Below are 12,302 nucleotides of genomic sequence, written 5' to 3' on the forward strand. Positions count from 1 at the left end.
CCAGATAACGCCAAAGTTTAAACGAAACTCTTTTCAGCGCTTACAGAGCTACGACTATAAAGTTTTCTTTCACAAAATCCAATTATCAAAAACAATTTACTAATATAAATGCAGAGTTTATTGTCTTTATTTGCTGTTTATATATGCATTTGATGCACGTTGGATTCGAATTTCATATCACGCAATAAAACAAATAATTAAGTACTATCGAACGGATTGTTCCAACTAGTTTTATGATAATTTATATTTTTATTCCCATTATTGCATTCTATCCGCAGATTAGTTTTCTAATAATATATAAAATCAAATTAAATCTTATTTTTCATTGAGATACATTGTTCCGCGTGTATATAAAAAAATCTTCCAATGTATTATGATATACTTATACATATAATATACATATATGCATGTATATTATCTGCATGAGAAAATTTTTCTTGGCATATACATATATTTGTCAAATGCAACTTATAGCGGATTTGGTTAGACGCATTATAGTACATATAGTACATATAGTACATATTAAAATCGTTAATTAAATCTATGTAAAAATAAAATGCAAATATTTCGAATTATAAAATACAGATTTTACTTTAATAGCACGATAAAATGTATTGAACATTTCATGATTTAATCTTATATTTGTATCAAACATATTTTGACGTCAATTTATATACGATGATTTTAATGTATATCAATGTGAGTGCATTCAATTAAATTCGCTATTAATACCTTCTTAAATAATCTAGCATTTGTACAAATCAAATTAAAGTTCGTGCAAAAAATATTGGATTTAGATTAAGCGAAGAATGTCTTATAGTACTAGATGTACACTGATTTCATATATTCTGCAGTTTATCTTAAAGATTATCCTTCATTTATACCGCTAATATTGATAAATGGGAGCTATTTGAGGTAAGATATTCCGACACGAACTAACATCCTGATAGCGTAAATGCCTCGGGGATTAAAAGCGGACAAAGACATAAGAGCGCAGATTTGAAAGATGAGATGGCGATATTATGAAATTATTGGAAAAGCTAGGGAAAAGGGGAAGGAAAATAAGCTTGAACGTTATGCAATATCATTACGATAAATCTCGGCTGATACGCGAATGGGAGATGGCCGGTTAAGATAATCTCATTGCCATTTGATAGTATCGCGTAACGAGGGACAGTTTTAATTGTGTCGCAGAATTCACTGACGTGAAAGTGTTACGTGCTATGAAATCGGGGAAAGTGTTTTAATTGCAATATCGATGAAGCGTCGAGATTGCCACCCTCTGACGTCATTGATAGATCGCTACACGCGGAATGATGCAATTGCAGCTCAGTATACGCGGAATAATTCTCGCGGACATAATTGATCGATGTGTCCAAGCCTCTCAATTTAACAACTTTTTTTTACATTCGATATGTGGAAAATACTAACGACTTTTTGACCAATTAATCAACGCGGCATTGTATGTTACACAAATGCGTCAAAGATTCTTACGATATTCAATGATTTAAATTTACAAGTATAAAGGTATTATAATAAGAGATGCAACTAGAATTTCAAGTAAAATTACATATTCATTATACGTCATTCATTATTCTTTACGCAGCTTTGAAATTATGCTTGAAAGTTAAATTAAATGTTAAATTAAAAATTACTTTGAAAGAAAATCTGCTTTGCGTAACTCACCGATGAAGCTAATATTACGAATGTGTTGGAGGAGTCGTGGACCGTCCGGTGCTGGTATAAGCGACTCGCAGAGATAATGCGACGTACCCAAATTATTTACGCACTCTTCCTCTATAACATTATGAACACTGTGTGCCATGGCGTAAACTGCATCCACTGCAAATAAAATGATAATGATTCTGTTTCAGCAATGTTCTAATAAATGTATATTATCTAATCCGTTGAGAGGTTCCTAAATAAGTATTATTCCAAGTAGCAAGCTGTAGTTTTTGTCGTCAATGTAGGTAATCATTTTAAATTACTAATGTTGTTTATTTAAGACGTAACAATGACATCATCTTTTTGATTAATTAATGACGTCGTTCATTTATAACGTTGTTAATAACACAGAAATAATTACATATTTTCGACGTCGATTTATATGATACATTATGTGGTTAATTCAAATTCACATTATTTTTACAATGATATGATATTAGATTCATAAAAAATGACTAACTAATGACAGCAAATAGACAACATCTTGCTACTTGAGGTATATCATAACTTAATTAAATGTATCTGTTTATCTAAAGGAGGAAATTTATTTCTATAAGTAAACCAAGAATATGAAAAAAATCACAAATCCATCATAAAGCATTAAAAATCCCATTAAAAAGGAAAGGTAACTTGCTAGTACAAAAGAACAAGAAATTTCTTGTTTATGTCTGAGATCCTTGAAAAATAGAGCGAATTATGTTTCCAGATACTAAATAAAATATTTATGTCTCCTGCTTCTACCTTCTACAATCTTATTTATCTCATTCGTTACGATAAAATATGATTCGAATTTTTATTCAACTTATTTAAAGAAATATTTCACACAATCAGACAGATTTTATTATTTGATCTCGAAGATTTCATGTCACACGATAGTGAACATTTATTATTTATTTATTCACACATTCACAGATAAAGAAAATATCAAATATAAATTGTTATCTGTGAGAAAGACGTTTGGCAGTTAATAAAACGACAAGATTTACAAGATTTATCTACCATTGTGATGCACTCGAAGGTGAAGAGTTTCCGATCGTTTCGCACTTAACAAGATTCCGTCATTTATCTCACGGGAGAAAGAAAAAAAAAAGGGAGAGAAAGAGCATAAGTATGATATTTGGGAAAACGCGCGCGTGACAATTGATTTCGTGCAACTATTTTCATATGTCATTGGATGTATTTGTTAATTAAAAAACTATAGGAAAAATCGAGGAAAATTGTTTCGTTCGGTTTGTCATCGTTTCCTTTCTTTTCGTTTGTTTCGTGGTTTCATTTTGCAAAAGTTTGTTCGCGAAAGTTTATTCAGAAAGTACAATCTAATGGATCATGGAGTACAGTCAGCTGTGCTTAATTGCGAACACTGATGAATTCTTATGGACAAATGAATAACAATCTGAAATTAATTGTGAATAGTATATGTATTTTTAAATTTTGCTTCTTTTGTTTGCTTAAATTTATTAATTAGATTTATTTATGCATGAAACATATAGGAAAAGCCCTTATTATGAGAGACCGAGTTTATTTTGGGTAAATGCTTTGGATAACAATCTATAGGCAGAATTTAAAAAAAATAATAGGTCATTTTGAAAAGAATTTAATAAGCTTTAAGATAATGTTATGTGAAATTTAATTCAAATTTTATTTTTTTTATTAATTAAAGAAATAAAAAATGAGCAAAGTCAAAAAATTGTGCTCCTAATATGAAATATCCCGCGAAATCGATAATAAAACGCAAAGTACATCAGTATTGCAATTAAAAAATTTTATTTAATGTTTCTAAATACAAATACAGCCAGTGCGCGCGCGCAAAATGAGTAGGCGATGCATTATATTTATAAGACTCATTTTCAGGTAGTTGGAAAGCATCACAGAAATAGCCACTCGATTCATTCCAATTGTTCTTTTTATTATTATACAATAACATTTATATTCAGCAATGATTTTCACTATGATATAGTAGCATAAGTTATTTCATATTAGAAATATTCTGGATATCTCATATTACCATTTTCACGTCTTATAGTTTTACGATCATTAAATCTAACGTTTGTAATTAAGCAATTTAATTATACATATTTTTCTATTAGTACGATCTTACTTTATCACTACATGAAGAATTTATTGCCAAATATTTACTTATTAAATAATAAACAAGATTTAAAGGTTCATCTCAACGAAACTTTGAAGACATCCAAATTCTAAAATCTTTTTTTGTAACGAAAAATTTTGCACAAATCAAAGGCATGATCTAATAATGAACTTTCCACTAAATAGTTTTCAATTCAACAACAGCAATAAATTCATGGTGGAAACCAATAAATAGCGTTTATTAATTTAGTGGAAACGCCGTCTAATATTAGACGCCCATCTCGTAATAGGGACTTTTCTCTAATGTATATATTTAAATTGAGCGTAAATCCACAATTTTCGAAAAATATTAAAAAAGTTTGATAGATAATGTTAATTATATTCAAACGTGTGTGTGTGTGTGTGTGTGTGTGTGTGTGTGTGTGTGTGTGTGTGTGTGTGTGTGTGTGTGTGTGTGTGAGTGTGTGTGTGTGTGTGTGTGTGTGTGTGTGTGTGTGTGAGTGAGTGATAATTTTATATCATGAATGAGATGTATATAAATGTGATATGTTATCGCTCTATGATAATACTAGATTAGCATGTTACAAAACAAACCATTAAAAAATTAGCAGAGCACAAATGCGAAATTTTCCCTCATTCTCCTGATCATACTCCAAATTTATTTAAGTATTTGAAGCTTTTTTCTTGAAAAAATATTTCAAGCAGAAAGTGATGTGAAAAGTGGATTCAATGAATTTCTTGCATCTCACTTTTTCAATTTCTACGTGAAAGGCATTGATGTGCTTAGTGCTTGTATCACGTTTGGAGGAAGTACAGATGAATCAAGGTGAATAGAGACTATTTCAATCGACAAGATGTATATAAAGTGTATCGAATAAAAGTTTAAATTCAAAGTATAAAAACTTCCTACTACAATAATACAATAACCTAATAGAATTTTGAATATTTTGTTTTTGAAAGGAGGACCATATGCTTATATAAACTTTTTTTTTCATAAATCAAATTAAAAAATTTGGATATGCTAATCAAATAGCTTTCGTCGATTGAACATATACATGGCGGAAAATAAATTGCATACATTAGATTTGTAAATATGCATCGGACGACGAACAAAAAGAAATTGTGATAAATCCTTTTAATTTAAGGCTCATTGTTATCTCACTGCGTGACGTATAAGTCCCGTCACATACATATATATCGGAATTATGATCGAAGAGACGACTAGTCTTCCTCGTTTCTGCTTTTGAGCTCACAATAAGAAAAATGGTCGAAGGGTGACGAAAATTGGAGGATGCCGAGAATATTTCCTTTCCCTTTCATTCTTTTTCCCATCGATAACTACCTTTCCGCTTGTCTTATTCCTCGCTCTTTTTTCCCAACCAATCATTTCCTTCGCACTTCAAGATATAAACGATCGCGAAATGTCCCTATAAAAAGTTCCGATTCAGTCTCCGCAATTAATTAATCGTCATAGTATGAATGAAAGGAGTTCATACGTTTTTTTCTATTATAATAAAATTTCAACTGAGCTGTAATTTATTTATTAGGATATTCACATCAATAGTAATGAATGGAAAGTCAAATTAATTTTTCCATTAAAATTAATAGCTTTAAGCTATTAAATAGTTAATTGTCAATTCTCACAAAATAGATTATCTCTAAAATGTAATTAGAAACTTTATTCAATCAGCTGAATATTAAATTTCGAGAATTATGATTCGGAACTAAGAGATAAAAATGAAAATCAGTTTTCATTCTCAACTTTTTCTATCCCTGAGTTAAAAATTGTACTCATACATTATTCATACATTCAGACAGATACATCGGCATAAATCGATTACCGACATATACTTTTTCTTTGGTGTGACATAAAAGTAAAATAGCTAGGCGTTCAGAGAAAAGTATAACGATATGATAAATCTATGCGTTACCGACAAAAGGCACCAAGCCCTCTTGTTCGTAATCGACAAGGTTTTCATCGCCAGTGCAACGTGTCATGTCGCTCGACGCGTTCACGCTGAAAGTGCACTTGTGATGTTGCGACCAAAACTCTCGGAACCAGATATTCCGGCAGTTCACTGTCTTATCCGTCAAAGACTTATGGGGAATATTTTTCTCTGTCTGCCCGCCGCATTCGTCGCCCATTCTTGGCCGCAATCTCAAATAATAGTTGTCGAAATCTACAACATTGGAATTGAATCGTACTTGTTACACGAATTACATTCAATAAGATTTAATAGTTTCAATATATCATGCTTTTTGCCGAAGAAATTTCTTGTGTTCCTTAGTCACAATAAAATTGAAATAAGGATAAATTTAATTCAAGAAAGCTGACTTTATTGAATACTTCATAAAAAGATACAATTTTTCATTTTCATTTTTTTTTATTGTACATTTTAACAATAATATATCTTATAATTTAAAAAATCTATTAAAATTTTTTTGAAAAGTAATTTGACATAAGCATTAAAAATAGGAAATTTTATAAATCTTTAGATCAATTAATTTCTATGATCTTTTCTATTAGTGTGTTATATACATAAATACATAAAATTAAATGTATTAGATCAATAATTAGATATCGATGCTACAGTAAAAGATGTGTTATAGCGTAAAGAATATGTTTTAACAAGCCAACTCTATTAAAAAATTTATTTATTTGTAAAAATATTCTATCGAATAAAGTGAATTTTATTTTCGAAATAGACAGAAATTTTAATTTCTGATAATAAGAACAATAACTTTTTATCTTATTATTATTGTAACATAAATAGAATTTAAATAATATAGAAGAACGTAAAGCATTCTTTATATTAAATACAAAATATTTAGGATAAAATAATTTATTTTATTAATATTAAAATACATATTAACATATTTTTTTACATCTATGTTGGGGAAAAATATTTAGGGATGAATATTTAGGAGGACAAATTTTATATTTTTCTTCAAAAAGAAGATAATTTGATAAAGTTTCATCATTTTTATCATTATATTTTGAACACTCCAAACTTCAATCACATCAATTATATTTTTTCAATTAAATTTTAAAATTAGATTTAAGTAATCATGAGTCTCATAATGACTTTTGGAAAAGACCGTGAAATGAGTAGACAATTAAGATGTTATTTTTAATAATTATAATTTCAACTACAGTGATTACAATATTATTAGAATTTCAAACTTAAAATGCAGCTACTTCTAATCTCTAATTTATTCAAAGGCAAATGTAATCATATATCTAAAATTGTTTTCTAAAAATCATACATCTCTGAGAAATAAATTATTATTGCATAATATTATGTAGTAATTACCGTTTTGCTTATATTTTACCTATAAAAAAAAATTTTGTTAAAAATGGATAAACCAGAAAATTGATTATATTCAAAATTTATATTTATAATCAAAATTTTCTGATTTGTCCATTTTCAACCAAATTTTTTTTCAGTATATTAAGTAGATGGCTTGTTTAGTATTTAGTAGGCTTTCTGGTAATTTAAGGTTGATTAATGAGAGTTTGGCACGCCTGTATTAATTAACGCAAAACGACAAAATGCACTATTGCGTTCATTTCTTCGAAATTTTATTCTAAAAATCTATAAATCCTAACTTACGAGTCGGGAATGATACAACATAATTGGAAGTGGAAAATATTACTCACTTGTCATGTAAGATTAATGAACGTCAGGTCAAAGTTGGAACGATATCACTACTGCGGCAACAAAGTTGCACAGTAAGCAACTGCGGTAACAAGGAATTTCAATTGTGGCTCAGTAAAACGGATCAGGTACGTTAAGAAATTAAGTGCACTAACTAATTTAAACAAATTTACGAGTCATACAAATTAAGTGAATTAACAATTTAGTTACATCGATTTATTTTAGCTTTAAAACTATATTTAGAGTCTTAAAATCTACATTCTGTTCTTTTAATATTACTAACGTTACATTTATTTAAAATTATACATTCCCTGAAAAAAAATTATTAATTTTAATTCTCATTTTATTGTTTATCTTTAATCAAAGGTGAACTCGAAGTTAATATTCTTCCAATTATAATCGATTATAATATAAAATCGATTATAATTAAAATATAATATAATATAAAAAGTAGCAAAGATCTTTTACCTTTGAGGGCGTTCCTATAGGGCAGAATGGTAATGGCACCTTCCGCCGCGAACTCTTGGTCTCGGACGGGGTAAACTTTGGCGCCCCACGAATCGCTACCCACCCACATGAAATGGCCTGTGCGATTGGCCCTTATTGTTGCCTGAAGCAGCTTCCTGCAACAAGATAAGTTGAATGATAAGGATAGAGTGATAAGGATAGATGAATTATGAGCAATGATGAGCACGGCTACCATTAACCTACCACAAGTACAATAGGATCTTTTATGACCTCCGCAATCAGTTAACTAAATCCATCATAAGATATTGTTCCCTATTTTCCTTCTTGCTATTACGTTTGTAATATAATTCAAACTTGAATGTAGCGATATTATAGTTTTCTATATTTATTATTTCGAATCTTTTTTTTAATATATAGATTTATGTAATATCATGCACCTTATTAAAACATAAATGATATATATATATATATATATCTTTTGATTTATTAAAAAAGTATTGAAAAAAAAGTGTTTAAATGTGTGCATGTCATTGTATAAATATTTGTTGTAACTGCATTATGCAAACATTAAAATTTTTTCTATCTAACTTAATATAAGTATGTATATACACATATGTTGCTACAATAAGTATTTGACTTGTGATTAGCTATCGATGTGTTCTAAAACAAAAAGGAAGATCTAATTTATTTATAAATTCAAGAATTTGTTGTGTATATACTTATATTGTTGTAATTGTAAAAAATTACACTGATAAGATAGACACTTATAAAAATTAATTTGTACTACTTATAGTGTTTCACTACTTATATAATATTTCTATTCTATTAAAAATATTAGAAAGATCAATGATTTGTGCTACTGGCAAATGCGCCGAAAATTGATTCATGCTATTACTTATTAAAGAAAGAAGAATTTTTTCTCACTATTAGTAGCAATTCGCATTATTAAATAAACATTTTAAATAAAATAATGGGTTTAGTTATATTTTAATTTCTTATATTAATTTGTTATATTAAATATTTCTGTTGATAATAAAAAATTTCAGATAATAAGCTAATGCTTCACTCTATATATATAAAATATCTCAGTTTTTTGTATAATGTAATTATGTAATTATTATTTATAAAGAAATCTCATTCGCTGTGTTTCAATAAAAACTTTTCTCACATACACGACGTTGTCGGATTATAATTAAAAATGTCTTACATTTTTTGATTTTCCATTACAAACATGAAATACAGGAACAATGATTTCTAATAATAATTATTCCTATCTAATTTTGTTAAATAGTCAATAAGATCGACTCGGCTAGTACTTGACTTAACTCAATTGTAACAATAAAAAGATCGTTGAAAGGACTAGCTCTCGTATTACAACGTCAACTTAAGCTCCGTAGGGAACCAGGATGGGATTCAATCGCGTTAATCCGAAAAGATATCGACAGGAGAAACGCTGATAGCAAGCCACAGATCGATATCAACTTATCGGTTCATGGAAATCGAATCGTTCCGGTGTTCCGGTAATGGCTTTTCTCCAGCGTCGGGAAACTCAGTCCAGAAGTCAATTATTTACCTTGCGAGGTTCAAGCTGGAGATCGTAAGCAACCGAGAAACATTGCGTCCGACCAGTCTGATGGAACTCGCTGATGGACGAACAGCGAGAATCTGCGACCGATCGTTATCTTGTAATTCCCGTGAGCTCGGAAAAACAACTTCACTTGTCCGCGTGTTTACGTCAATGTGCAGTTTCTTTGTCCTTTTTCGAAAAGGATGTCGCGCTCCGTTGTTCACTTCATCGCGTTCATCTTTGCTAACAAAAAGATTTTCAGCGCGTTGACTACTAGGTATTGATTACAAGAGTTGCTTGCTGATTCATGTATTCATTTCTTCGATATTTTTGTCTTCTTCGATTTTTAAAAGGAAACAATTAGTTTGAATAGTTTTTCAATTATAAGTAAAAGCGTAATATCGATTACCTATTTTTGACAGTTCTTTCCAGATTTGTAATAAATTTTTATATATAATATAAAATAGCTATAATTTATGGGCATATAATTTGTACATATACATATCGAAAATTTACAAATAAATACGTCAATTAAAGTGTAAATGAACGCAATAAAGAAAATAGATAAACAATTTTTTAGATTTCTATTCAAATTACAAATTCAAAACAAAATATAGACACATCTATGATTTTATTTATCTCGTATAAAGATCACAACGTTATCTCGCGTTGGAAATGAAATCTAGCGTTAAATTTATGATATGAATACGAACCTTAGTTAGCACACAATTAACCTACATGTATAGTACTGCTGAAAGCTGGATCTAGTTGATTTAGTGCGATAAAGGTAGTTAGGTAGCTGTGGTGATATTTCATAGCTTAATTACAGTTTCTCCAAATTTCGTTACTTAGTGGAAAGCAGTACATTAGAAAGTATTTTAAGACACGTATTATTACAAAGCGGAAAGGAGAAGGAAATTTGCTTCAAAATTTACTATTTGAAATTTATTTTCAAATTTTAATCCTAATTAATTATTAAAGTTATTATCTAATTAAAATCATTATCTACGTTTTTATCCTTTTCATATAATTACAATCAGGCACAAAACAGTTTAAACTTAAATGTTAATCTATGATAAGACATCAATAACATTATTTTTTTACGCAGAAGTAAAGATAATATTAATTACATTTATACTTGAAATTTTTTCTAACATTTCTGATCCTAGATTGTGTCTCACATTTGCCGTGTTACTGCGAAATAGTTGCATAGAGATATTTAAATTCTTCATTTAGATAGTCTGTTTTCTCTTTCCCGCATTTTTACTTTCTTCGTTCTTTATATATTTTGCCACGAGTAAGCCTCTTTCCCGCTTTTGTCTCGTTTCTATCTAAGAAGATTAGCTGTCGGAAAAAGTAGCCGAAAATCCCTTCTAGCAGTTAGCATGGCGATGGGAAACATCGCGTCCAAATGGTCGAACTAGAATTCAATTAAACAACTTTCTCGTATTGCAAAAAATCGAAATGCAACCGTGCAAAACTTTTCTAATCCGATGTGTGATTCAATCTATGTCAAAGTACACAATGCTTGATCTATATAACTCTATTTGTACATAAAAAATTCAATGTAAGCTGCAGTATTAAAGCGAAGCTATTTTATCTAATACAATTAGTTGTTATCTAATATAAAAAAAATATATAATGTAAAAAATATATAATGTAATATAAAAAAAGGATATAATGCATTTCGATATTAGAAAAATATTCGATAGAGAAAAAAATATGCATTTTGGTATTGATATAGATTATTTGAATGACCTAATATCATAACAAGATATAAAGTTAATATAGCAAATAAATTTTTTTTCATAATTAAATTTCTCGCAAATTTTACTTAAGTGTTATTCTAATAACAAAAAAATGAAGAAATTTTATAAGTTAAACTAATTTATCACATCCTTATTAACATTTCTAATTTAAATACATCATCCATTAATATCCTTATCAATATAAATAAATCCTTATCAATATAAATAAACATTTTGTTTTCTGCAGAATCGCGACAGTATATAAATGTTTTAATGTTTTAAAGTTTTAAACAACACTATTCATTCCTAAGATATTCGAGAACAATTTCTGAAAATTACCGATATATTACAGAATAAAACGAAGTTCAAATATAAGAGGGCTATCTAGCTAGCTGATCCAGCGATCGATTTTACAATATATCGAGGTCATAGATTGCGATCGCTACCAGGAATGTAACTATCCACTTCTCCTTCTGTTTTGGCCAATAAAAGATAAAAGAAGGAAGCGAGAAATGTATATCCGAGCCTCCCACCTTTGGCTGAAAGTTTGACCAGTTTCGAGCGGATTGCAGGAAGGTTCAGGCACTGTACTGTATCGATAAGTCGGCAACAAATCGAGAATAACTCTGGAGATACTTCGTGAAACTACATTTGAAATTTTTCAAAGAATGTACTGTTCGTACATAACATACAGAAAGCGACAGATATAGTGTTCTTGAAATTATTGTATATGAGTGTATTTCCTTCAAAAATGGGTCATTAGATAGTTTATGCCTTGCAACCAATAAATTGAATAAAAGAAATTGCTAGTCATTTCGCAATCTCCAGACCGTATTCTGATCTCAGGTTCCTCTTTTTTTGTTTCCGTATACATTCTTTTTTCAATAATAATTTAATTTTCAATAATATTTTTTCTTCTTTTTGATTGAATGAGCTTTTAATATTTATAGTTTATAACCTTTATATTACTTATATTTTGCATAATTTATAAGCTTTTATATTTAATATTAATACAATAAATTTACATATTCTATATTTATATATAAA

The 12,302-nt window shown here is 29.0% G+C and overlaps 1 protein-coding gene across 1 annotated transcript in view; it reads right to left on the reverse strand.

Annotated features, from left to right (window-relative positions):
* LOC108684932 (metabotropic glutamate receptor 8-like) overlaps positions 1–12,302 on the reverse strand; it is a gene marked incomplete at its 5' end in the record, with an annotated part of 130,355 nt that overhangs the window by 14,174 nt on the left and 103,879 nt on the right. Inside the window, 3 exons of the mRNA XM_018189478.1 lie at positions 1,687–1,842; positions 5,745–5,993; positions 7,941–8,095. Of these exons, the coding sequence (XP_018044967.1) occupies positions 1,687–1,842; positions 5,745–5,993; positions 7,941–8,095 (560 nt within the window). The remainder of the gene's footprint in view (positions 1–1,686; positions 1,843–5,744; positions 5,994–7,940; positions 8,096–12,302) is intronic.

This window comes from Atta colombica, unplaced genomic scaffold (assembly GCF_001594045.1).
Source record: "Atta colombica isolate Treedump-2 unplaced genomic scaffold, Acol1.0 scaffold141, whole genome shotgun sequence".
Classification (NCBI taxonomy): domain Eukaryota; kingdom Metazoa; phylum Arthropoda; class Insecta; order Hymenoptera; family Formicidae; genus Atta; species Atta colombica.